The sequence below is a fragment of the Pelophylax lessonae genome, assembly GCF_965119305.1.
Source record: "Pelophylax lessonae genome assembly, chromosome: 2".
NCBI lineage: Eukaryota > Metazoa > Chordata > Amphibia > Anura > Ranidae > Pelophylax > Pelophylax lessonae.
Window position 1 is genome coordinate 96652221 of NC_138769.1, and position 25676 is coordinate 96677896.

General features: G+C 46.1%; 1 protein-coding gene across 1 annotated transcript in view; it reads left to right on the forward strand.

The window, feature by feature from the left end:
- The first annotated feature begins 7692 nt into the window (after nt 1-7692).
- The window catches only part of SOD1 (superoxide dismutase 1), a 40660-nt gene continuing 22676 nt past the window's right edge, over nt 7693-25676 (forward strand). The window contains exons 1-2 of the mRNA XM_082248392.1: nt 7693-7775; nt 19964-20056. Of these exons, the coding sequence (XP_082104518.1) occupies nt 7709-7775; nt 19964-20056 (160 nt within the window). The 5' untranslated portion in view covers nt 7693-7708. The remainder of the gene's footprint in view (nt 7776-19963; nt 20057-25676) is intronic.

Below are 25676 nucleotides of genomic sequence, written 5' to 3' on the forward strand. Positions count from 1 at the left end.
CATCCTCTGCATGGGTAGCGGGGAAAGGTGCTGGTGTTGGAGTGAAGTGGTAAGGGGCCCTAGGCAACATCCAGGTTGGGCGAGAAGTCTGTGAGCGCTCAAACCGACGCTCCCGGAGGCGCCTATCGAGCTGGATAGTAAGTTGAATCAGTCCCTCTAGAGTAGTGGGAGTCTCTACCCTGGCCAACTCATCCTTAAGAGATTCGGATAATCCCAGACGGTATTGGTACCTGAGGGCCGCCTCATTCCAGCACGTATCAGTGGACCATTTGCGGAACTCTACTGTGTAATCTTCGGCTGGGCGTTTTCCCTGCTGGAGGGAATGCAAGGTAGCCTCAGCCGTAGCCACACGCTGAGGATCATCATAAAGTTGGGCCATTAGATCAAAGAAGGTGTCAATAGAATTGAGAGCAGGGTCCTTTTGCTCCAGCAGGCCATGGGCCCAGGCCTGTGGCTCCTCCAACAGTAATGAAATCACAAACCCAACCTTTACAGTCTCTGAAGTGAAAGTCCTAGGCTGGAGGGCCAGGTATAGTTGGCATGCGTTTCTGAAGGCCCTGAATTTCTTCCGTTCACCAGAGAAGCGTTCAGGTATTGGCACCCGTGGCTCAGGGGGAGGAACCATCATAGTGTGGGAGGAAACTGGCTGTCCCGGGAGGGATGGAGCAGAAACTGTGCTGGTGGATGAAGGACTGGGATCCGCAGGAGCAGGAGAAGTTGTCAGATGTTGCAGTCGACCTTCCAGTTGGAAGTATCCCTCCTGCAGACGCTGTACTGCCTGGGTAAGGGCAGTGACCTGCTGGCATAGAGCCACGAGTGGGGAAGCACCTCTGTCGGCCTCTGACATGGCTGGATTATACTGTCAGGGTTACCTGATCCGAGGCCGAGGTGCTGAGAGGGCTCCCCTTGCGGCTCAGTGCGGCACACCCCTGGAGATGGTACAAAGGGTGTGGCGCCCCAAGTGGCACGGGTTACCAGCTGCAGGCAGGTAGGTAGAACCAGAGCAATCCGAGAGCGAACTGGAACAGGCTGGAATCGCAGCACGGTATGAGTCTTCAAGGCTCTGAAGCAGCCGGGCTACCTTGTGCCAAGGAATAGTCTCTAGTAGCGGAAACCGTGGTACAAGCCGAGGTCATGCACAGGAGACAACCAGAATAGCCGAGGTCTTGAAGCAAGCCGGGGTCATACACAGTAGGTAACGGAAGCAAGGTCAGTGGGAGAAGCCAAGGGTCAAACCAGGAGCAGGAGATCAAACGGAATCAGGAACAAGCCAAGTCACAACAGGAAATCCAAACAGGAAACAGGAAGCACAGGAAACACAGGAAGCTGAGAGATAATCCAGCAATGAGTCTGATCCTATGGCCACCTTTTATAGGCCATTTCCCTGACAGGCCAGCAGAGGGCTGTGTCAGTTGAGTCAGGAGCATCCATTTCTATTACTGGCAATGTTGCCAGTTCTCCTATGGCCATTTCCCTGACAGGCCAGCAGAGGGCTGTGTCAGTTGAGTCAGGAGCGTCCATTTCTATTACTGGCAATGTTGCCAGTTCTCCTATGGCCATTTCCCTGACACCAGTGTATAACCATGGAAATAAAAAGGGCAAACACTCCCATAGTGCATTACCAATGTATAACTTTAATAAATAAAAAGGGATGCACTCACATGTAAAAACTTCGTATGTCAGCGGAACAAACAATGACACGCAGCCGCAGCGTTCCTGCAGAACATTCCTCCTCGGATCGTGTGTCACCCGGCAGTATGGTGGAGAGCTAACGCTGATGATCCATCTAAACACCAGGGACCAATACGAACTCTCGCGCCGTCAGGATAAACCATGCCCCTACATGTTTCGTCATAACTCACGTCCTCTGGGGTTGGTCCTAGGAGGTGTTTAGATTGATCATCAGCGTTAGCTCTCCACCATACTGCCGGGTGACCCACGATCCGAGGAGGAATGTTCTGCAGGAATGCTGCGGCTGCATGTCATTGTTTGTTCCGCTGACTTGCGAAGTTTTTACATGTGAGTGCATGTGCTTTAAAATGCCTGGTTTTCCCTTTTATGAAGAAGAGAATAATGACGTCATGCTGTTGGGCTGGTATAATAATGCTATGGGGCTGGTATGAAATTATTTCCAGGGCTGAATTTTATTCCCAGTCCGGCCCTGATTACTAGGGATTTATAATGCCCATATCTTGTTCAAAAGGCCGTCTTCCATTCATCTCCAGGTCGAATGCGAACAAGATTATATGCACCCCGCAGATCAAGCTTTGTGTAAATCTTTGCTGTTCTTAGTCTCTCAAATAGTTCTGGAATTAATGGAAGTTGGCAACGATTCTTGACTGTCATTTTATTTATTTCTCTGCAATTAATGCATGGGCGCAGGGTTCCATCTTTTTTTCAACAAAGAATAGCGGGACACCAGCAGCAGAGGTTGAGGGATGGATAAACCCCTTCGCCTGATTCTGTTGTGGAAAGTCCCTTAATGCCTTCAGTTCTGGTTCAGAAAGATTGTAGAGGCGACCAAAAGGAATTGGGGCTCCTGGTACAAGCGCTATTGGGCAATCATATGCCCGGTGGGGTGGTAATTGGTTGGCATTTTTCTTATCACAAGTGTCTTTAAAGTCTTGGTATTGAGGGGGCAATTTTTCCAGGTTAGTTGATGTCACTCCGATAATAGTAGGTGAAATGTCTCTTTTTGACAATGTAACTCATAATGTTCAGAGGGAAAGGCCAGGTTTCTGGCCTGCCAGTCAATAGTGGGATTGGAATTCCTATAGATAACAGGAAATCGAGGAGAAGAAATCAGAATAAAAGATATTAACTCTTGGTGTCCAGGCTCGATACTTAAAGCGGAGTTCCATTCAAAAGTGGAACTTCGCTGATCTGCTTCCCCCCCCCTCCTGTGCCCCATTTTGCACCTTTCAGGGGGGAGGGGGGAACGGGTACCTGTTTTTCACAGGTACCCTTCCCCACTTCCTGGGAGACAGCGCCGCTGCGATGTCCCTCGGAAGTTCGGCCCCCTCCTCCCGCCTCCGCCGCTGGGCCAATTACAATGTGCGCTGCGCTATGCGCAGTAGGGAACCAGCAGTGAAGCCGAAAGACTTCACTGCTGGGTTCCCTTACCCTGGATGGCGGCGGCGGCACCTGAGAGCCGATACGTAAATCGGCTTCGGGTGCCGACATCGCGGGCTCCGTGGACAGGTAAGTTCTACTATTTAAAAGTCAGCAGCTACAATATTTGTAGTTGCTGACTTTTAATTTTTTTAAGGGGGCCGAACTCCACTTTAACTGCAGAGGAATGGTCTAATGAGTGATTACTCCGGAAACGAGTAGAGACCATCCACTGTCTCCATATGTTCTGGAGATGGTTTGGGTAATTGGGTAATGCCTTTTTCTTCCGCAAACTTCAAATCCATAAAGTTACCACCAGCTCCAGGATCCAGCATTGCTGAGGCAGAGAGTAACTGGTCTTTCTTTTTAAGCATGATGCTTAAAATAAAATGCGGATGATGACAGACAATATCCTTCTCTCCTGGTGTTATGGAAGACAAGAGTTGTGTAATGGATCCCACTTGCTCCCTTGAAGCGGACAATTCTGATGGGTATTGATGAGCACTGATGAGGTGGCACTGATAGATAGGCACTGATGAGGAAGCAATGATGAGGCTGCACTGATATGGCAGCATCGATGGGCACTGATAGGCGGCACTGATGGACACTAATAAGTTGGACTGATTGGCCCTGATGAGGCTGCAGTGATAATCAGTGACCTGGCCTAAACAGTGTAAATGTTGCTGGTTATGGGCTTTCCTTTCCTCACACAGTGACAGCGCTGAGGAAAGAAATGCAGATAACCAGCATTTGTTTACATGGGATCAGCAGTGTTGGGGTAGTTACTCAAAAAATGTAACTAGTTACTAGTCACTTCTGTAAATTGTAACGAGATTACTTTATTAGTTACTGCATTTGAAAAGTAACTTCACTACTTATTACTTTACTTTCCTCTTTCTTAACCACTTTACCTCTGCCTGCAGTAATATTACTGCGGCAAAGTGGCTCGTTATCGTCTGATAACTCCCCTTTTATCGTCAGACCCTCCCCTTTCTCGGTGGCGCGAGCGCGCTGCCGGAGGCTCGCTCCCGCTGTATTCAGTCACAGCGGGAGTCGGGCCAGGGGAGGAGCAGCGGCGATGGCGGGGATCTAGTGTCAAGATCCGCCTGCTTGTGTAAACACAAGCGGGCGGATCTCCTAAGTGACAGGCAGGGTCAGATTGCAGGGTTCAGCATAGCTGAACCCTGGATCTGTCCTTGTGTCACATAGTCACATAAGCACCAGGCATACATTAACCCCTCCCTCTCCAATAAAATTAACCCCTTCCCTGCCAGTGTCATTTTTACAGTAACAGTGCATATATATAGCACTGATTACTGCAGTAATGTCACTGGTACCCCCAAAAGTGTCAAAAATGTCAGTCAAGGGTCCGATCTGTCCGCCGCAATGTCGCAGTCCCGCAAAAAAAATCGCAGATCGCCGCCATTACGCGTTAAATAAAAACCACCAAAAATGACAGAAATCTTTCCCTTTGTTAGTAAACGCAATAACTTTTGCGCAAACCAATCAAAATACGCTTATTGTGAATTTTTTTTACCAAACATAGGTAGCAGAAAACAAATTGGCAAAAAATTTAAAAAAATTTTGATTTTTACATTTTTTTTGGGGGGAATTTCATATAAAAAAATGTGAAAAATATTGTTGTTTTTTCAAAATTTACGCTCTTTTTTTGTTTATAGCGCAAAAAGTAAAAATCGCACAGGTGATCAAATACCACCAAAAGAAAGCTCTATTTGTGGGAAAAAAAGGACATAAATTTAGTTTGGGTATGGCGTTACACGACCGCACAATTGTCAGTTAAAGTCGCACAGCGCCGAATCGCAAAAAGTGGCCCAGACGTAAGACAGCAAAATCCTCTAGTGGTAAAGTGGCTAATTGACCGTGTAGACGAAGATACATGACACTCTTTCTGCATAGAGTTTATTGTATAAACACAGGCTTTGGGAAACATGAGAACAAAACCTGAAAAAACAGAATAAAACATAAAGTGCAACAAAAGTCATAAACTTCATCCCTCGCTATTCTTCGAAATAACGATTGTATCGCACAGCTTGGATAACGCAGGAAAGCCCGTTCCTATAGCCTAGTAAAGTAGTGTAGTTACCAATATTAGTATTGTAAGGCTCGGTTCACACTAGGGCGACCTGTGAGGCGACCTGGTCGCCTCACAGGTCGCCGCAGGTCGCCTCCCATAGGGAAGCTGTGGACCCGTTCTAATAGGAGCGACACAAGTCGCTCCGACCTAGAAAAAGGGTCCGGAGCTTCTTTGGGGCGACCAGGAGGCGATCGCCATAGACTTCAATGTTATGAAGTCCGTGGCGGCCGCTCCGAGGTCGCGGCGCGCTGCTCGCACCGCGATCTCGGAGGTCGCCCCGGGAAGTAGCGTCGTGGTAATGTGAACCGGCGCTAACTAGCTACGTTACTTCGTTACCAAAAAAAGTAATGTAGTTACTGTAATCAGTTACTTTGTAACTAGTTACCCCCAACACTGGGGATCAGCTGTGATTTGACACAGCTGATCACATGGTAAATGGTTGCTGTGATTTCATTGGCCCTTTACCTCGATCTGTGATTAGCTGTGTCCCGAAGGACAGTGCGATCACAAAGCGTGCCCGATGCGGCCCCCTGGGGTGAGCATGGAGCGAGGTTCTAGAAGGACATCAATAGGCCTCCTCCCAGAACTGGACCACTGCGCTGTAGTTGTATTTTGGCTATAGCGCGATCGGCAAATGGTTAAAGAGTTTCTTCACTTTTACATAAAAGCTGTCTATGCAGATTAGGGTTGTCTGTAGATAAAAACGGTGCAGTGTTGACTAAAGTTGAATAATGACCTTTGCTATAGGTGTAGGATATTTATGTGCCTCATGAAGCCTGACTGGAAAACTCCTCCAGCTTTGGTCATGGCTGCACAGTATATTTCTATCTACAGACACGCCTTATCTGCACTGGCAGTTTTTTGGTAAAGGTGAACTAGCCCTTTAACCGCTTGCCGACCACACGGCGCCGATTTAATGCAGCAGTGTGGCTCCCCCAGGCAAAGCGACGTAGGTCTACGTCGGTCACGAGTAGGGAGCTAAGGGGCGGGTGCGCGACTGCGCGCCCCCAGTCGGCAGTGGGTAAAGCCGATGCACGGGTCACCCGCGACACCCGCGATCGTTCCCCGCTGAGAGAGGACGGTCAGCTGACCGCTCTTCTCCCTGGAATGATCATAGAGCCCCTGTGATCCTTCTATATAGGATCACAGGTCTCTATGGTCATTTCAGAAGCCACGCCCCCCACAGTTAGAATCACTCCCCTAGGCTCACATTTAACCCCTTGGTCACCCACACTGTTAACCCCTTCCCTGCCAGTGTCATTATTACAATAACAGTGCATATTTTTTAGGACTGATTACTGTAGTAATGTCACTGGTACCCCCAAAAGCGTAAAAAAATGTCAGTTAGGGGTCCGATCTGTCTGCGGCAATATCGCAGTCCCGCAAAAAAAATCACAGATCGCCGGCATTACTAGTAAAAAAAAACAATAAAAATGACATAAATATTTCCCGTAGTTAGTAGACGCGATAACTTTTGCGCAAACCAATCAAAATACGCTTATTGCTATTTTTTTTTTTTACCAAAAATATGTAGCAGAAAACAAATTGGCCTAAAATGTTAAAAATTTTGATTTTTGATTTTTTTTTTTTGGGAATGTCATATAGCAGAATGTAAAAAATATTGTTTTTTTTTTTTTTTTCAGAATTGTCGCTCTTTTTTTGTTTATAGCGCAAAAAATAAAAATTGCAGAGGTGATCAAATACCACCAAAAGAAATCTCTATTTGTGGGGGGGGGGTGGGGGGGGGGGGAAGGACATACATTTTATTTAAGTACAATGTTGCCACGACCGCGCAATTGTCCGTTAAAGTAACGCAGTGCCGAATCGCAAAATATGGCCTGGTCATTAAGGGGGTAAATCCTTCCGGTCCAGAAATGGTTACGCTGCCAAGTCCTCGGAGGGAGGGAGGTGTACGACGTTTGCTGCAGTCGCCATGGTTTGCATTGTGGTGTTGGGGCAGAAACAATCCCCGTTGTCACGTTTGGCGAAACGCAACCCATTGAACTAAATGGGGACGCCTGGTGCATGTTTGAAAGGGCTGCCTGTCACATTCCCTCTGAAGAGTGAACCATCATCGATTGCTCTTCAGTAGGTAAAAAAGTGTAAATGTTTTAGTCACAAAGCTTATAAACGTCACAAGTACATAAGTAAATCGTTAAAATACAACGTGGAAAATAGTGAGTGATGTTACAGTGTGACCACAGATACCCTTTATCGTGTATCACACCTTTTATTGGAGCTTTTTACTTCATTCTTAAGATTGGGGCGAAGTTCATGTTTAGTAACTCCTCCCCCACCGCCTCAGCCGCCCCCCTCTGAAAGACAGCTGTCAGTCTCTGAAGCGGGTGACCTCACGTGCCCCTCTTTAGGCTTCCATTGGTTTGTGCCCCCGGGATCTGTGTGTCTATTGGATGGTACTCCCTGGCGGCGCCGGTGACGTCAGGGGGTTATATAAGGACGGGATCCCTCCCTCTTCCGGTTAGTACGCAGTGTGTAGAAGACATGAAGTGTGTAGCTGTACTGAAGGGAGGCACTGAGGTGACCGGTGTGGTGCACTTCCAGCAGGCAAGTATCTCTCTGTGTATGCACGGAGTGTGAGGTTTTCTCTGTCCGCTGCATGGCAAGGCCGCTCCGGCCTGCTGAGTCATGTTTAGGCCCCCGGGTTGGTGTACATTGGGGGCCCCTGGACTGGGGGGAGGCGGGAACCGTCATTGCTGTCACGTGTTCCTCTTAATGCTGTTCTGGGTGTCATTAGTGCTGCATTGCCTGGCAACTGTGGATTTGCTGGTATCTGTGGTTCGCCTGCGTGTAAGTGCTTGTTGAGATTGTGATCACCATGTGATTTCACATCAGGGGTTGCAGGGACTTGTAGTTCCCCCGCATAGGTAGTGATTGGGGTCTCTCCTCAAACTAACACTGCAAAAAATGTTCTTTTAGGATGGAGTTCTCTTCAGTGGCTATGCATTTTCTAATTTAGATTTTGTATATATATAATTTTTTTTTTTTTTTTAATGTGAAGTGCATGATGCTGCTTGGATGGGTTGTTGCATACCTGTTATGGCGCGGGCTGCATACCTGTTATGGCGCGGGCGGCCTCCTGGATGTACAGAATCATCACCTCTTTAGAATCATGTAATACGTGCCCACGTCAGTAACCTAATACCTCTGCATTTATTAACCACTTTCCCTTTAGGAGATTTACCCCCTTAATGACCAGGCCGTTTTTTGCGATACGGCATTTTAACTGACCCTTGCATGGTTGTGCGACGCTGTACCTAAATAACCTTTGCAATATTTCCCACCAAAAGCTCTATTTGTGGGAAAAATTGCAAAGGTTTTGATCATTTTATTTATTTTTATTTTTTTTGTGCTAGAAAAAAAACAATTTTGAGAAGAAAAAAAAAACTTTTTACTTTCTACTATAAATCGCTCAATAAAAAATGTAAAAAAATCTAATTTGGGGTCCTTTCACACGGAGCGGACTGTTTTTTGATCCGCTCTGGCACTTTTTTTTTTTTTTTCCGACACGGGTGACACTTGTGGCCTCCGGTCCGTATGTCTGTTATTATCCCATCCGTTTGCGGATGATAAATGGAGATCATGTATGTCGATGGGATTGCGGATGTCAGCGGATTATACCGCTGACATCTGTTTTTGTGTCCGTTCTGTTTTTTTTAAATGAAAGAAAAATAGGGTTCTGTTCCATTCCAAAAAAAAAAGTAACTGATCGGAAAGGATGCAAATCGGATGTCAGCAGATGACCATCCGCTATCCCATTGACATGCAATATGTCCGTTTTTTTATCCCTAAGCGGGTGGGATGAAAAACGAACATACGGACCACCCGTGTGAAAGGACCCGAATTCATCAATTTAGGCTAATATATATTCTGCTACATATAGTTGGTAAAAAAAATCCCAATAACCATGTAACGGTTTGTCTACAAATAAGGCTCCTTTTACACAGGCGATCCGATCAGATCCGCCTGTCAGTTTTTTAGGCTGATCTGATTGGATCCTCCATGCATGTCTATGGCGCAGCGAAAGTCAGCGGAGACATGTCCGCTGCCATCCGATCCTTTCCGTGAAATCCGGACGGATGGAAACCATATTTTCCATCCGTCCAGGGGATCGGATTTGGATGAGAGCGGACAGGCGGTCCATTTCCCCCATAGAGAGCAGCGGGGCTCTGACACCTCCCTCTCCGCACAGTGCGGAGCTGCTATCCGCCTGCTCAGCGGTCTTCGATGGATCGGTCCGCACTGGACAGAGGACCGTGTGAAAGGAGCCTTAGGGAGGTTTTTATTTAATTTACATTTTTATTCTTTTTTTTTTTTTTTTTTTATTTTACTAGTAATGGCGGCAATCAGCAACTTGTAGCCGGACTGCAATATTGCAGTGGACAAATCAAACGCTAAACTGACACTTTGAGAACCAGTGACACCAATACAGTGATATAAATGATGCACTGTCATTGTACTAATGACAATGGCTGGGAAGGGGTTGGCAGAGGCGTTCAAAGGGTTAAATGTGTGCCTAGCCAGTGTTGCTGTGTGTTTTTACTAAGCAATGTGCTTTGCAGGAAGAAGAAAAATCACCTCTCTGCCGTCAGAAGAAAGCCCTGTTTACCCACACAGGGCTTTCTTCGGTAATGGCCAAGGCTGATGGGCGGGTGCCAGTGACCAATCAACAGTTCTGCAGCCAACGGCAGCACCTATGTAGTACTTGGTTTGGTGCAGTGAGGCAGCCCTGCTGCAGTAGATCTACGATGGGCGGTTCAACCGCAAGAGGTAAAAGCGTAACACGGGAGGGGGATGGTTTGGATCAGTAAGAGAAGGTTAGAGCCGCTGTCTGGGTTTTTGTCATCGGTGTTCCCTTCACATCTCATAGCTGAAGCAGGAAGTGAAAGGAAATCCCTCCGAAGGGGGAGAGTTCTGGGGAACCAGTCTCCCCAATGGAAGGCTTCCTATATTCTGGTGTCAGCCAAAAATTTGGGATTGCTTTTACTTTTCATAACTAAATGGTACTTGGAGTTTAGATGTGTGGTTTGGGGGGGGGGGGGTTGTTTAGGTTGTTTGAATGTATAGTTGGGGGGTGCAAAGCTGTGCTGTATTTTGCCATCTTCCCCCTCCTAAAGTGGCGCTCCAGGCTCCTTCAGAAAAAATTAGGTTAGCAGCTAAAATCTGTAACTGCTGACTTTTAATTTTAGGACACTTGCCTGTCTAGGGATCCAGTGGTATCTTAACCCAAGCTGATTTTTTTTCGGCTTTTGGGTGCTGCTGCCACCATTTTGAGTAAAGGAAACCAGCAGTGAAGCCTTGCAGGTTCACAGCCAGTTGCCTACTGCAAATGGAAATGTGTGAATGGCCTGGTGGTGGGGGAAGGAGGGGGGGCGAAACTGCTGGCTTAGCTTGCCGCAGGTACCTCAAAACCAGCTACCCGCCCCCTCTCCCCTGAAAGGTGCCAAATTTAAAGCCTTCTCTGTAAGCCGAGCAAGTGACCCCCTGTAGTTACTATGCAGCAGGGTAGTTGCTTGGTCTAGGACTAGGAAGGTGGCAAGGTGTAGTACCAGCCGCTACTGCAGTTCTCTGCATCCACCGGGATCAGCCAGGTGTAAACTTGCAGTTGACTGATGTTTGGCCGGTTGACATTTGAATCACACAGGAACGCAGTGTTCCCCTGTAGTGCAGTTTTGTATCACATTCATTAAGATTGAAATTGACTGAAATTGCACCCAACGCATGCACTACTTAGTAACCGCTGCACCAAATTGCAGAATGGTACCCACAAATGCTTGGGGTGCTGTTAATTTATTGGCACCCGCAGCACATCGCTAAGGCAACCTTTCTTCATACTCACCCAGACTATACATTGTAACAATGATAGTCTGTAATTGGGGGCTCTGGATGGAATTCCTTTCAGCAGGGCTCAACAAATCCTGGGTCGTGGAAGTTGCGTCCTGGTGCCTGACTACAATGCAGCAGCGGTGGTCTGGATTCGGTCTCCCCATGCTGGGCGGTCATTGAGGCTGTGGCTTTGCTCCCTGCTGGAGCGGGATACAGCGCTTGTTTGTGGCAAACGGCATCCTCCTGCAGTAGACAGGGCTGTGATGTGTGGTGCGCCTGCCATTCTGACCGAGGGCTTCCCTTACACTCACTGCCCACCCACCTCTGACATCTTTCCCAGTTTGACAGATGGGTGCTGGGGTTGCGGGCATTATCTGGCACCCTTTCCTTAGTGCCCATGGGTGGACACGCAGTGTGACAGGGGATATGCACACACATAATCAGGGCACTGGTACCAGTGGAATTTGTCACACTATAGAAGATTGATGTTTCTATTCTGCACCCCCCACTTCCCCCCCAGAGGATTTTTCTTTTATAATGTGCTTAATGTCTTGATCTTACTGTAGCAGCAGGGTCACTTCAGGAAATGTTCTGTCTTGAGGATGACGTTTAGTGAACTTGAACTGACTCTTGCTGCTTTTCATACTTTTATTGCAAATTGAAATATAATTACATGTGCGCTCATCTGCACACCATGTCAGGTGCTTGCATAAGCTTCTGCATATTCTTCTACTCTGGGGATTCAGGTTGCATAACCTGGACTGCTTTGTATTTCTTAATCCTCCCTTGGCAAGGAGCTGGCCTCCACCTACTTCAGTGTTCAGCTTCAATTTGCAGAAAGCGTACACCTGGGAGCTGAAGACTTGGTGACTATTTTAGTCATAAGGAGATTGCTGTTACCTTTCATTCTTTTGGCTTGTATGATATATGAAAATATAGTGGCTTCTCTGCCCCTCCATGCCCCCAGTAGCAGAAGGCTTTTATCTCATCCCTGTGAAGAGGGATTAGAGGACCCCAGCTAGGCCTCTAAGCTTTGCACAGACAGTAACCTGTCACATGCTGCTCTCTGGACTTTACACTCAACAAAACTGGGTCAAAGGGACAGAACAGGCAAGAAATACAGGAAGGACCAATCAGATGTATACGCCAAGCTTACTGTAGCTGCTTCCTGCACTCAGTGTGGATCTGAGAAAATGCTTTTTGTGAATGGCTTTTAGGCTGAATGGTAAAGCAGAATTGGTGCCGGTTCACATTGGCGCAATGCGGGAACCCTGCGAATTCACTGTGGGTTACTTTATCGCGCCTGACTCGCAGGGAGTTCACACTGCCATATGTGAACTGCTGGGAGTGTCAATACAAAGTTAATAACTCCCCCAGATTAGTTTGCGTATCGCAGTGTGATCTGTCAATTTGGACAGAGATCAGATCTCATAGGTGTGAACACCCATGTTATCCGATGTGATGCAGACCAGAAAAGGGTCTGGCGCGACTTTGGTCTGACTGCGATGTGAGTTCAGCCATACAATCTGTATGGCTAAATTCTCATCGCATGTGATTTGCATAGCAGTGTGGTGCAAATCACATGCGATGTCTAACAGTGTGAACCGGCACTTAAAGTTTAAATAAAGCTGGCAAGGTAGGATTTTTGTTATAGAAGAAATGTTTGTATGCCTGTACTACAAAACCACCTTTATTTGCCTAGTGAAAGAACTATAGATCTACACTCATGTGGGGCATGTGTAGTGTATGTTCTTGGTATCTGTAAGAGCCCATTCACACTTGCGTTGTGGTAAAGTGTGGCTATACACATTACTTGTGTTGCTATTCATTCTTAAAGCGGAGTTACGGCCACAAACATTTTTGAGATAAAAATACCCCCCTAATCTTAAGCTATCGCCAATTACACTAATACTATACCCACACTACAGTAGAGTACAGTAAATGAATATAGACAAAATCTTACCTTTAAAATTGATTGAAGAGCGAGGCCATCTCCGGTGTGCGTGTCTGAAGCCACTGTGTCCCCCTTCGTGCTTTCTGGCTACCCAGAATGCCGATCTCAATCTCGCGCATACGCTGTAGATTGCGATCGGCAATCAGATTAGCGGCCAGCCATTCCCATTGCATCCTGGGATGGATGACACCTTTCCCAGGACGCAATGCAAAAACCGGAAGTGACGTCCGGGGCCGCAGAAGGAGTAAGTTGGACAGATGCCCCTAAAATAAGGTAAGTGACCCCGAAAAAAAAAAAAAATTGAATGTTCACTCCAGTTCTTTAACATGCTTTTCCCTACAGGAATGGGAAAAGAAAGAGTCCGGAACTCCGCTTTAATGGCACCCAAATGCAGCTTATGGAGCGCAGTATGCTGCCAGAAATTCTGCATGTACTATGGCACCTTTTGTTGCATTGGCAGCTCATGCATTTGTCATTTTTGGTTTTGTGATGGTGTAAATAAGCCCTACAATTTTTTTTTTTCCCTTCCATGAAGAATATACATTTCGACCAGTGTCCCTGTTGTGCCCTGAACACACCCCTTAAAGCTGACTGTAGCTTCACCCATTTTGAAACCTAAATTATGGGTGTTCTGTGAGGATTACAACAGCAGAGCCACTACCCCCCTCCCCCCCCAATAGTCGTTTGTCACTGTTATGAGTAACCATTGCTGCCGGTTTGTTCATAGTGGCAAGAGGTCACTCTATTGAATTTATCTGCAGATTTCATGTATGAAGTTAATGCAGATGCTCATATTACACAGATCCGCCACTCTGAGTTGGGTAAAGTGTCTGTTGACATCAAATGCTGTCGGCTCATAACAGACAAATGGGAATCTGTGCCCCCCCCCCCCCCCATCCATCGATCAGATGGCAGTCAGGTGTAAACGGACAGTTGGTCCATTTACACCCGACCACCCATAAAGGAGAGCGGGCTGTGTCTGCTCTGTGTAAGCAGTGGCCACAGACCAGCCCATCCACCTGCTCAGCGGACAGATTTAGCTCAGGCGAAATCCAACTGAGCCCGCCCTGTGTAAGGGGCCTTGGATCTCATTCACACAGGGTGAATTGATTCGTGCCATGTGCAGGGCTGTTTACCTGCATAGGGATGAACAGGAGTTCAGGCATCCCGGTTTGTCTGTTGGGACAAGGGGAACAGCTCCCCAATATGACATCCACAGGTGTGTACTTACTCGCCCAGGTCGTATTTGGTGGGCCAGGCATTTGCATGGATCTCGCATTGGCAGCAGCAGCTGTCAGACAGCTATGGGACTGCCAACAAGGGAATGCAAGCAACACCATTGCATCCCTAGGCATTAAAGCACAGACCTACTCCGTGGCATCAATTATCCCCCCCCCCCCCCAATCTACAAACTATGGCATATTTTTGGAATTTTTTTTATACCAGTATTGGTAGCAATCAACGACATATAGTGGGACTGCAATATTGCAGAGATATTCTGATAAAAATATACTGTCACTGTACCTCTGAGACTGGCTGGGAAGGAATTTACATCTAGGGCGATCGAAGGGTTAATTGTGCCTAGCCAGTGGTTTGTGTAGTTTGCTGCTTTTACTAAGGGAAGTAATACATTCTGGTCCCTTCTAGGAAACACAGGATCCATCCCTTCTCCCCAAGCCCCCCCCCCCTCCCTTTAACATAGGAATATCGCAGTTCTCTGTGTATTGCCAACGATCTGCGGGTGCCGGAGATCGGGTCCCCAGCACCTGCAGATCGGCTTCTGCTGTGAATCGGCTCGGACCTGTAGGCACAGGTCTGGAATCTCTCTTGCTGTAAAAGGGTGGACGCCAAGTGGTTGATAAAACTGGAAGATGATGTGTGATGGGGCTTTATGTAAAAGCCGCTGATGGACGCGGAGCTACAGACTGGGTAACTTTTATTTGTGAATTGCTGTGCTCTTCTGCAGAGGAACCCCCTTCTGCCAGAGACCAGCGCTGTCCATTACAATTGTCAGCTGAGGTGGAAAAACCTGTCTAACCAGGCTGCTTACAAACTAAAGCTGACCATACAGAAGTAGGATTTTGTTCTAAATGTTTTAAGATGTAAATTGCAGCCAGTTTGCACCATAACAGTCCAGATGTGTTTTCTAGATTTAGGTTTTTGATGCATTTTTTCTTCACCTTACATTTGGACATGTCCATTCCGGTGCGATTTTTAAATGTTTTACTGCTTTTCTGTACGGTTCAGTAAAAATGCAGCATGTACATTGTTTTTTTTTTTTTAACTAGAAAGCTCTGGCGCTGACTGCATTGGTATACCATTGGAAACCATATACCCTACTACTATCTATGTGTAGTTGATGCAGAACAAAAACACAGGACTGCATGTGCCCTTAATTTTCCAGTTGCCAGTGGAGTCGAATCAATTTTCGTTTTCTGCCCAAGTGACAAGAAAATTAAGCAACATGGGAAACTTGGTGGACTGACATTTCAAACTTTGTAATGTTTGTTTTTGAGTATTTAAAGTGAAATATTGCATATCAAAATTTGGTTTGCTTTTATGTGAATGACGTTCATCAAGTCATCAAATGTACTGAGAACTTTCAAATATTTCAAAAATCTATATTTCCCTTGCTGAATGGAAATATAATCCTCCCCTGCTGAATGTCCCCATAGATACGCAGTGTTTGTGTCCAGAGCTGTGTAATTTAGGCTGCATTCACATGTCAGAGTATGGATCACGGGCAGAATCGCCACGATTCCGCCCGCAATCCGGAAATCATTGCAAATCGCGGGACGCCTGTGCGTTGCCCGTGATTTGCAATAGCACCCCAAACGCTGAGCGATGTTGCCGCGATTTCCGCCTGTCGAATCACGGTAACATCGCGCAAAAAAAATCACGGGGCGCATTACGCTCCAAAGAAGCTCTTGTAATTTTTTGGGCGTAATGCATCCCGCGATTTTTTTTTTTGCGCGATGTTACCGCGATTCGGCAGGCGGAAATCGCGGCAACATCGCTCAGCGTTTGGGGTGCTATTGCAAATCACGGGCAACGCACAGGCGTCCCGTGATTTGCAATGATTTCCGGATCGCGGGCGGAATCAGGGCTATTCTGCCCGCGATCCATACGCTAACATGTGAATGCAGCCTTAATGCAACATGTTTCATAATATTGCTCCTTTCTGGATGGACCTGCATGTCACCGCACAGCAAGTACAGTGCGCCTCTGCGGTGACATGACCACTCCCTGCTGCACAGCACTGCGGTCCCAAATGGCTGATGCCCGCACACTAAACTGCTGTGGTTTAGAGTCCGGACTAGTGTGAACCGGGCCTGAAGGTGCAGGTGGGTGAAGGACAGAAGGTGGCCATGGGAGCACCTGTGGATCTTACGCTGGAGCTATGTAAACTATAGCAAATGCTTCAGTGTGGCCCTCTAGCTGTTGCAGAAATAAAAGCCCCATGAGGCATTGCAAGCCACTGACTGTTAAAAGCATGACTTCTAAAGGCAGAGGCATGATAGGACTTGGATTTCCAGCTGCAGGTTGAGTACTCATGCTAAAGTTACCCTTTAAATGCTTGTGTTTGCAAAGGCTGATTTATTAAAGTTGGAAGTGATTCCGTGCTAGGTTGTGTTATCGGGATTGTCCTGTTCATGGCAGAGTTGAATTTGCAATGTCATGATGACTCTGCTTTTTTTTTTTTTTTTCCCCCATTAGTTTGTGCATTGAGTAATTTCTTCAGAGTTCTGTGTTTATTTCATTAGCTTTAAGGCTACATTCACACCTGAGCGTAGCTTTTTTCGCGCGTTTTTACAGCGATTTTTGCAGCGTTTTTTACCGCGATTTTTGTGCAGGCGTTTTCCATTGATCTCTATTCAATCTGAAAACGCCTGTAATCTGCCCAAAAAGAAGCTCATGTACTTTTTTGAGCGTTGGGCGTTTTGTATACAGCGTCAAAACGCTCAGATGTGAACAGGGGCCATTGAAATGAATAGGATTTGTCTTGTTGGGCGTTTTGAGAGCTGATCTAAGAGCAGAAAAACGCCCCAAAAACGCCTAGATGTGAACGGAGCCTAACAGCGTCAATCTTCCTGTCAAGGCCGTTTTCAGTGTTGACACTTTGACAAGTCATGTAAGACTGTTCCCAAATTTTATATAATTTTTGAGGCATAAGTGCCGGTTCACATTTGTGCGATGCGGGAACGCTGCGAATATGCAGCGTGGTCCCGCATTGCATCTGCACCTCTGGCAGTTCACACTGCCATATGCGATACGCAGGGGGTGTCAATTAAAAGAACGACACCCCCAGTTGCAATCGCATATCGCAGTGTGATCTGCAAGTTCGCACAGAATTGGATCGCACTAGTGTGAACCACTGTGATCCGATTCTGCTGCGGATAAAAATAAGCCTCATGTGTGTTTTTTGCAGATGCGGTGTGAATTCAGCCATACAAAGTGTATGGCTGAAATTCGCACTGCACATGAGATTGCATGTTAGGAGCAGTGCGCTCCGAATTACATGCGATCTCCGCAATCGCACAAATGTGAACCGGCACTAAAGGCCCCTCGCACAGGGCAGACTTCATCCAGCAGATCTGCCTGCTCAGTGGAGGATCTCTCTGCTTATCCTTAGCATGCAGATGACAGGTCTGTGTGTCCACTCTGCTATGCAGAGCAGACACAGGCCGTTCGCCTCTATGGGGAGGTCAAATGGAAATTAACCACCTGTCCGTTTCCATCTGACAGTCATCCGATTCGATGGACAGATGGGGAACTCGTTCCCATCCGTCTGTTTTTGGTGGCCCGGATGGTGTCAGTGGACACGTGTCCCGGACATCCGCCGCTCCATAGAGCTATGGATGGTCTGATCATGTCTGCCTGAAAAACACAGGTGCACCTGATCGGAACTTTGTGTAAAAGGGGCCGATTGATTTTATTTTTTTTTTTTTTTTGCGCCAAGTGTTTGGAGTAAAAGAAAATTGGGATTTAATTTTTGGCTTTTTTTACTTTCAATGATGGCAATAAAACAGACAAATGGGGTGAATCTCACTAATGGGAGGCACAGACTGCAATAAAAACCTTATAGGTGTTCTAATCCACCTCTACTTTATACAAAGTTACTGTAAAGGCAGCCCACCTATCTTAAATGGGCTGTTAACACATCAAAGTGCTGATGGCACCCTTTCGTTGCTTTTCCAATTTGCAGCACACCACAATGCAGGGGGGGAAATGATTAGCCACCGCAATACCAGAAGGGTCCTTCCACACGGTCCGCCTCCATCGGCTGACTCTGTGCTGCTCAGCGGGGATCAATCTGCCCATCCCTGCTAAGCAGGCGGATGACAGCTCCACCTACGCTCACTGTGCGGAGAGGGAGGTGTCAGATCCCCGCTGTTCTCTGTGGGGAATTCAGCTGAGAAAGGACCGCCTGTCCGTTCTCGTCCAATCCCCTGGACGGATGGAAAATAGGGTTTCCATCTGTCCAGATTTCAGATAGCAGCGGTTGTCTGCTGACATCCGCTTCCCCATAGGGGTGCATGGAGAATCCGATCAGGTCCACCTAAAAAACTGACAGGTGGATTGGATCATTCGTGTGAAAGGGGCCGTATTTACTTTAGTTTTTTCTGTCATGCCCTTTGTCAGTGTAACTAGACATGCAGCATTCTGTACCAAATTAGGTTTTTTTTTTTTGTCAAATATATAAAATGTGGTTGCATCAAGTAAATGTCAAACTTGTCAAGAGCGCACACAACTAAATAGCAGACTCCCCTCAACTAATCCGATGCTACATTTGTCCCCTGCTAGCTCTGTAGTGAGAACTGCATGATCACACTGCTGATTGCTTAAGCAGAACGCCACCCAAAAGGACTACGGGGGGGGGGGGCGGTACCCACCTCCCACTTCTATTGCCGAGCGCTGCTCAGAACAGAAGTTCTTCTGGGACACCAACAGGTCACAGAAGACTGCATCCACTATTCACAATGCACAGTGGGCACCTGGCTGTGAAGCTGCAAGCTGTCACATCCAGGTGCCCATAGTGAAGATGCTGCCAAGGGAGGACCGAGGAGTAAAACGGCTGGGTTGAGTGCACTGCTGGATCATGGGACAAGGTGAGTGGCTGTTTTTAAGTCAGCAGCTATTTTTTGTGGAGGGGACAGGAGGAACTGGCTCTCGGCGCATCGCAAAGGCTGAGCCAGGTGTCTGTCCAGGCTTCTGGGTGGATCCTGACCATACGGTTGTGATCTTTCCCAAGCCTGGACCAGTTGAGTTATGGCAGCTGACTTTCGGTTTCACCTGTCAGCAAGCTAGTCACAGGAGTGCAGAATAAACTGCAGTCCTGTGACCTACAGCCACAATTGCTTTGGCTATATTCTTTTAAGAAAGGGTCCTTACACATTTCGGCTCTGTGTGGGCCTTAAGTCATAGCTATGATTAAGGTCCACAGGGCTGAGACATGTAAGCAAGGTCACACACTTCACCAAGGACACTTGTTTTTTTAATCCTGTGCTAAATAAAGGAATATCTTGATTCTACCTCAACGTCGCCTGAGAAAAGGTGACAAAATGTGGTTCCTAAAATTTCATAGGTGATTTCAAACTTTTACGTACTTTCAGTTCAAAGTTATTGGTGTATTAGGGCTGGTGGTTCAGCATGAGAGCAAGTCCACATTGGTTTTGCTTTGTTCCACCCACACAAAGGACAAGCTGCTCTCAAATTGAACTCCAAAGCCCACGTGCATTGGTCCTAATGTTCTGTGTTTAGTTGACGCACTGCTTCAAAGGATTCTTCTGTAAGCTTGACCTCTTCAGGCCAGACAGTTTGAGAGGTTGTCCTGTCACTTATTAGTAGCGATAGTATCAAAGGTCTGACTAGCAATAGTCTCTCAATTGTGTATTCGTTGCATGTTTCTGATAGGTTTGTGCTGCATGCTATTAAGATTTCTCTTTCAACATAGGAAGGAAATGGACCAGTAAATGTTAAAGGACGCATCACTGGCCTGACTGATGGAAAACACGGCTTTCATATCCACTTATATGGAGATAACACTAATGGTAAGTGTTTTTCCCTCCCCTTTGCTTGCAGTTTCTATGCTGCTTTTCATGAGATTTTGGTCATGGGCCTTTAGTGATCACCTGCCAAAACACTAGCTGAATTCAGCTTTGTAAATATTTGCCTGTGGGATTTGCGGAGATACTGCTACACCAGTGCTGGTACGGGAGCCAAAGAAAAGTACTCCAGGAGCCCAAACACTATTGCATTACATTAGATTTCCATTGGGTTTGATTGCAAAACTTTCTTGAAGGATTTTAAGTGGGGTAGGGGGGAACAAAACTGAATTTTTTTTTTTTTTTTGTTTTGACCTATTCAAATGAGTAAACTAGAAATGAGTGGTTCACATCTTTCCCTTTGCAATTTGCACTAACTTGTAGTGCAAATGCTATGGATCCATTCACACTACACATTAATTGCTGCTGCATGGACAATAAATAGTACATCCGTTTTTGTTTCAACCAAGTTTGACCAGTGTATCGGAGTACTTCATGATATCATCATATTTGATGACCTTGGTACTATGATTCTGTGAATGTGCAGCTTGATATACCTCTGTCACTTTCCCTTCTGTGTGGGAGTAGTTTGTGTGACCAGCAAAGAACTGCAAACTTCAGGCCTGGAAAGACTGGGAGAGAAAGATCAACAAGGAGTAGCCTGAACACTTGGAGTGTTCTATAGCATGCTTTAAAGTACAGCACATGGAACTATGCTCAATTGCCTTGGGTAAATTACCTCCAGTCTTGGTTCAGGGGAAACCAGTACAGGAACTCTGGGCAATGCTGTCTGGTAAGCGCTTTGATTTCCTTAGCCAGCATGGAAAAGTACTGAACGTGTGCTGCCTGTTTTTTGTAGGCCCTGTACAGAACGCATGCTTTATGTTGAGATCTCAGGTTATGGGCTCCTAACTTCAGGTGATTATTCACTGGCAAAGCTTTTGAGGACATGTCCCCATTATAACCGTATTCCACTCCATGAGATCCAGTTTATTAGTGTCCTAACCGATGGCTCTCTTTTTCTCAAAGGAAAATCCCTCACGGCCTAACTAGTTTTATTTTGGATTTTTACTGTTTTCAATTGTATAAGCAGTGTATCTGGAACAGTGCGCCCTCAGTAAAACCTTTGGAACCATACCCGGAACCCATGCTTTGAACGGTCTAATGTTGTCTCAAGCACTCACCTGAGTGCTACCCATGTAGTTAGCTGCATAGTTCTATACAGGTTCAGGGCTGTGGTTCATCAAACCAGACCCTGAAGATCCCTTCAGCGGTATGGCCTATGACCCAGCAATGCCTGTGCCCTATATAGGAGCCAGCTACATGGACAGGCAAGATGGGGTTGCCTGTCTCTGCTTTGGCTGTTAACTATAGTCTCAAAGTTTGAGTTTACATTGTGTATCCTGAATAACATGTTTTATGTTTAAAGCCAATCAGCAACCTGGGTATGTTTGAAATTTACTTTTTCAGTGTAAAATATTTCAGACTTGGCACTAAAACTATTCAGAGCTTAGTCTCAGATGGTTGACCAGATGTTGCATCATAAGGTTTTTGTTTGGATTGGATCAGGCAAGGACTTTAGAGGCACAATTGATAAAAAACACAATTTAAGAAATTATTAAAATCAGCAACAAAAGTGCATATACCTCATATAAGAGGACAACAATAAACAGTACATGTAATAATATACACAGGATATATATGTGGGTTGAAAGAGTAATATCCTACAAAATCACAAATAGGGCCTTGTAATCGGTGACGGCTGGGATAACTGTTGTCCGTCAGGGTCCCATGATTTTGCATTCAAGCAGTAAATGGTGGATAATTACAGTACTCAACATGTTTCGCTTTTATATAAAGCTTTATCAGGAGCTTAAATCATATTTCTGTGTAAGAAAATGGACAAGAATCATTCAAACATAATGGTACATATAAACAGGTGTATCCAAAATATATAGGATGACCAATATTGATACAGAACCAATTATTAAACATATGCACCACACAAGGAAACATTATATATGTACAATGATATAATGGCTAGACAGTCTTAACTCACTTGAGGCTACGGGGGTTTGTGCAGTCTGGAGAACAGGAGTGCCCAGAATGGAACCATATGTGGGGAGACCATCCTGTATATGGGAGTAGGTCAACCTAATGTATACATGGATATAGATCACTAGGAAAGTCGCAACATAAATGTGAGAATATGCATACCTGTATATTTGTTGTAGTACCGTGGGACAGGTTAGTAGACCCACAGCGTAGGATTAACGAGAAAGGTGTTCAAATTGCGGATGGACTCCAGGTGTGTAAAAGTTGTCTATAGATAATTTCTTTGAAAACAGACTATTTTTTAGGACCTACTGGTTTGTAAATCCAGCCAAATCTGCATTAGAGAAATGGGTCATGATGGTAAGATACTGTTCGCTGAGAATAAATCACCCAGGTGCACGGAGTAATTATGAAAAGGAAAGTGGCAAAATAACTCTTAAACCTCCAAGGCAGATAGAGAAGGTAGTAAAAGGTCATGCATTATATAGTTCATGGATAGAGTTCATGAATAAGGATTATGCACCGAGCGGGTAGGCTTAGAGTAAATAAAGGTAAAGATAAACCCCACCAGCACCCATAAGATAAAATAAAAAGGGTAAATATGTTTGCAGCGTGAATACCTGAGAACTAGTCTTTAATCCGCATGTATTCAATAGGGACATATAGGTAGGAACAGCCCTATTGGTGAGCACTATTCAAGCTCATAGCAAGAACACTCGGTGCTAGAAAAAAGATCAAAGATTTTAAAATGTAGTACTCACTGCTCAAGTAATGCAGATGGGGTCCATAGTCATGGATATAAATGACTCACCAATTTTTAGAAGTCCTGACTCGCTTGAACACCTTGCTCGGATGGGGAACCGCCACCATAATGAGAGCTGCATAATTCGGCTCTTATAGGATGGCTCCCGGGAGATGAGTCACGATGTGACGTAATTTCCCCGCCGCCTCCCATGGGTGTGCATCGGGGTATGCGTGGACACGTCAATCCCCGTGCTTCATCCAATAGGACGCCTGGGTGGACACAGGCCCAGAAGTCTCGTCCAACTCGGGCGTAGGTGCCACAGGAAGTCACCTCGAGTGGCTCCTCTGGCCGCACATAGGTCCAAGAGGTGGGAAACTAGTCTCCATCACACCACAGGTCACTTTACTGCTTCTGGTGTTTTTTTTTTTTTTGTACTTGGACTTCCTCTTGCCCTTTTGCCATAAGGCCTTCGATACGCACTAACTGGGTTGCGGTTTTTCCTGACACCCCATTTCCTTACCCTACTTCAGGAGTACCTCACAGGGGAATAGCCTCACTGATGGCAATGGCTGAGATCAGGCGCAAGGCAACTGTTGCAAAAACTAAAAAAACAAAGTGATCAAACAGTAAAGCTGCTTTGATCACCTTTATAGGGAGTCACATGCTGAAAACAGTACCAGGATTATGGTATACCCACCACAATAGTATATATGTACAGCATTGAGGTGGTTAAAGGCTTTACTCACAGGCCCAGCTCTGCAGCCAGTTGCTGCAATTTGTTTTGTCAAACTGCAGCTAATTTGACTAGGTCCTAGGAAATGAACAACCAACAGGATGTATTCAGGTTTCTGTTTTGACTGAGACCTTACCCTTCTGTTTTTTTTTTTTTTTTTTTTGTGGGAGCCATGGAACAAGTCGTGACACAGATATCCTGAATGGCTGTTTTAGAATTTGCACAAATCTGTGGCCAAGCCTAGACAGCTGAAGCTGCCAGGAAAAGACCCCTTGTACTTGTGCTCTTTGGAGGATGTTTGTTTGGTGAGGCACTTGATAAGTTCCTCAGATGTCACAGGATGCAAGGTGGTTCAGGGAAGTTTACAATCTCCTGCAGGAGCTTCTACCTCAAAATGTAGGGCACCTCAGTGCTGTACTCGGGCCTCTCTAGCCTAAATTCAATCCTTCCATTTGGCGCAAGACTTTGAAAGCAAAATCTATCAAGTCATCCACAAAACCCTCTTCCAAATAAGAGGCACCTTCGCTCAAGCTAGAGGGGGAGAAATAAGTGTGCTTTTCTCAGGGTCACAGGTAACCCAGGCCTGTGGGTTTAATCACAAGTTTCAAAAGGGTGCAAAATAGTTTCAAGCTGTACCTTTGCCAATTTCTTGCAAACTATCCAAAATTTGCTCAATAGTCAGATTTGCAGACAGCCCTGTCCAATCTCTTGTCCCAGGGAGTGATACTTCAGTACCTCTGGAAGACTGGGTCAAAGGATTATATTCAAACCTGTTATGGTACCTAAACCCAAAGGTTATTCATCTTATCTTGGGCTTAAAACTAGAAAAAAAGCACACCCCTTCCAGTTTGAATGTATTTTGCAAGGTTTTACCTAGCATCCATAGATATTGAAAATGCCCGTCTGCCTGTTCCCACTTACCCACCTCATCAGCACTTGGCAATAGACAAACATTGCAGTTTGTAACCCTGTCATGGTCTATCCTCAGTGCCCAGATTAACAAAGGTACTTGCTCAATAACTTGGGGCATTAAGGTCACAGGGTTTCTAGACTACCTTCAGAAACACTAGTCTCCCAGCGATCTGCAAGGCGAACCTTTCCTTTTGCCTTGAATACTTAGACCTAATTCTAGACACAGCCCAAGCAAAGGTATTCCATAAAACAAATTGGATGCCGAAATCTCCCAAGGATAATTCCCTAAAACAAGCTGGTCTCACTCAGATCTTTTGCTCAGGCCTTGCAATCAGTTGTGCCCTTTGAGGTCCTGGAGTCTCATGGTTTCCTCCTTTTTGGGCCAATGGAACAGCCTCATTCCATGCAAGGCCTTCAACACGTGTTTAATCAAGCATACCCTCTATCCACCTGCCTGTGCTATCCAGTCAAGCCAGGAATTACTAGCTGGGTGGTTTTCCAACCCAGCCTTGGCATGGTAAAGCTGCTGTCTCCATATTGGGTGATAACAGATGCCAGTCTCAGGGTGGGAAGAGGTGTTAATCTTTCAGCTCAGGGAACATGCTCACCAAGGCAGCTAAGCGCCTCCAACAAAAAAATGGCTTTGCACCACTGGGCCCTTCAGCGACACCTGATCATGATCAGGATGTCGGACAAGGCCATATCTGTGACATACATCAATCACTGAGGACACAAGGAGTCATGCAGCCTTGAAGGAAGGAAGCCAAATTTCCCCTATTCATCTTTCAGGACAGCACCTTTAGAGATGGTTCCTCCCTCTCACTAACAGAAAACACCCATTCCACCAAACTTTAAAAGGAGGCTTCTCCACACAGCTCATCTGTTTTTGTTTCCTCCAGCCAAGGAACACCTAGTGTGGAGTTAAGGAATGCTTAAGGTGCTATCTTGAGACCAGGCTTCCTGCTCCACCATACCGGTTTTTTTTTTTTGTTTTTTTTTTTTTCCAAGGAGAGTCAGTTCCTCCATACCTGGCGACTGAATGCATTGGATGAGCTCCCTCTCCTCTGGTGCTCGGGGAGAGCTTGTACTGCTTTGCAGAGTGCAGCCCCTTGACAGCGGCAGACACCAGCCGTGGACATCTTTTTGGTTTCTCTTCGCTGTTTTTTTAAAACCGCCGCCCT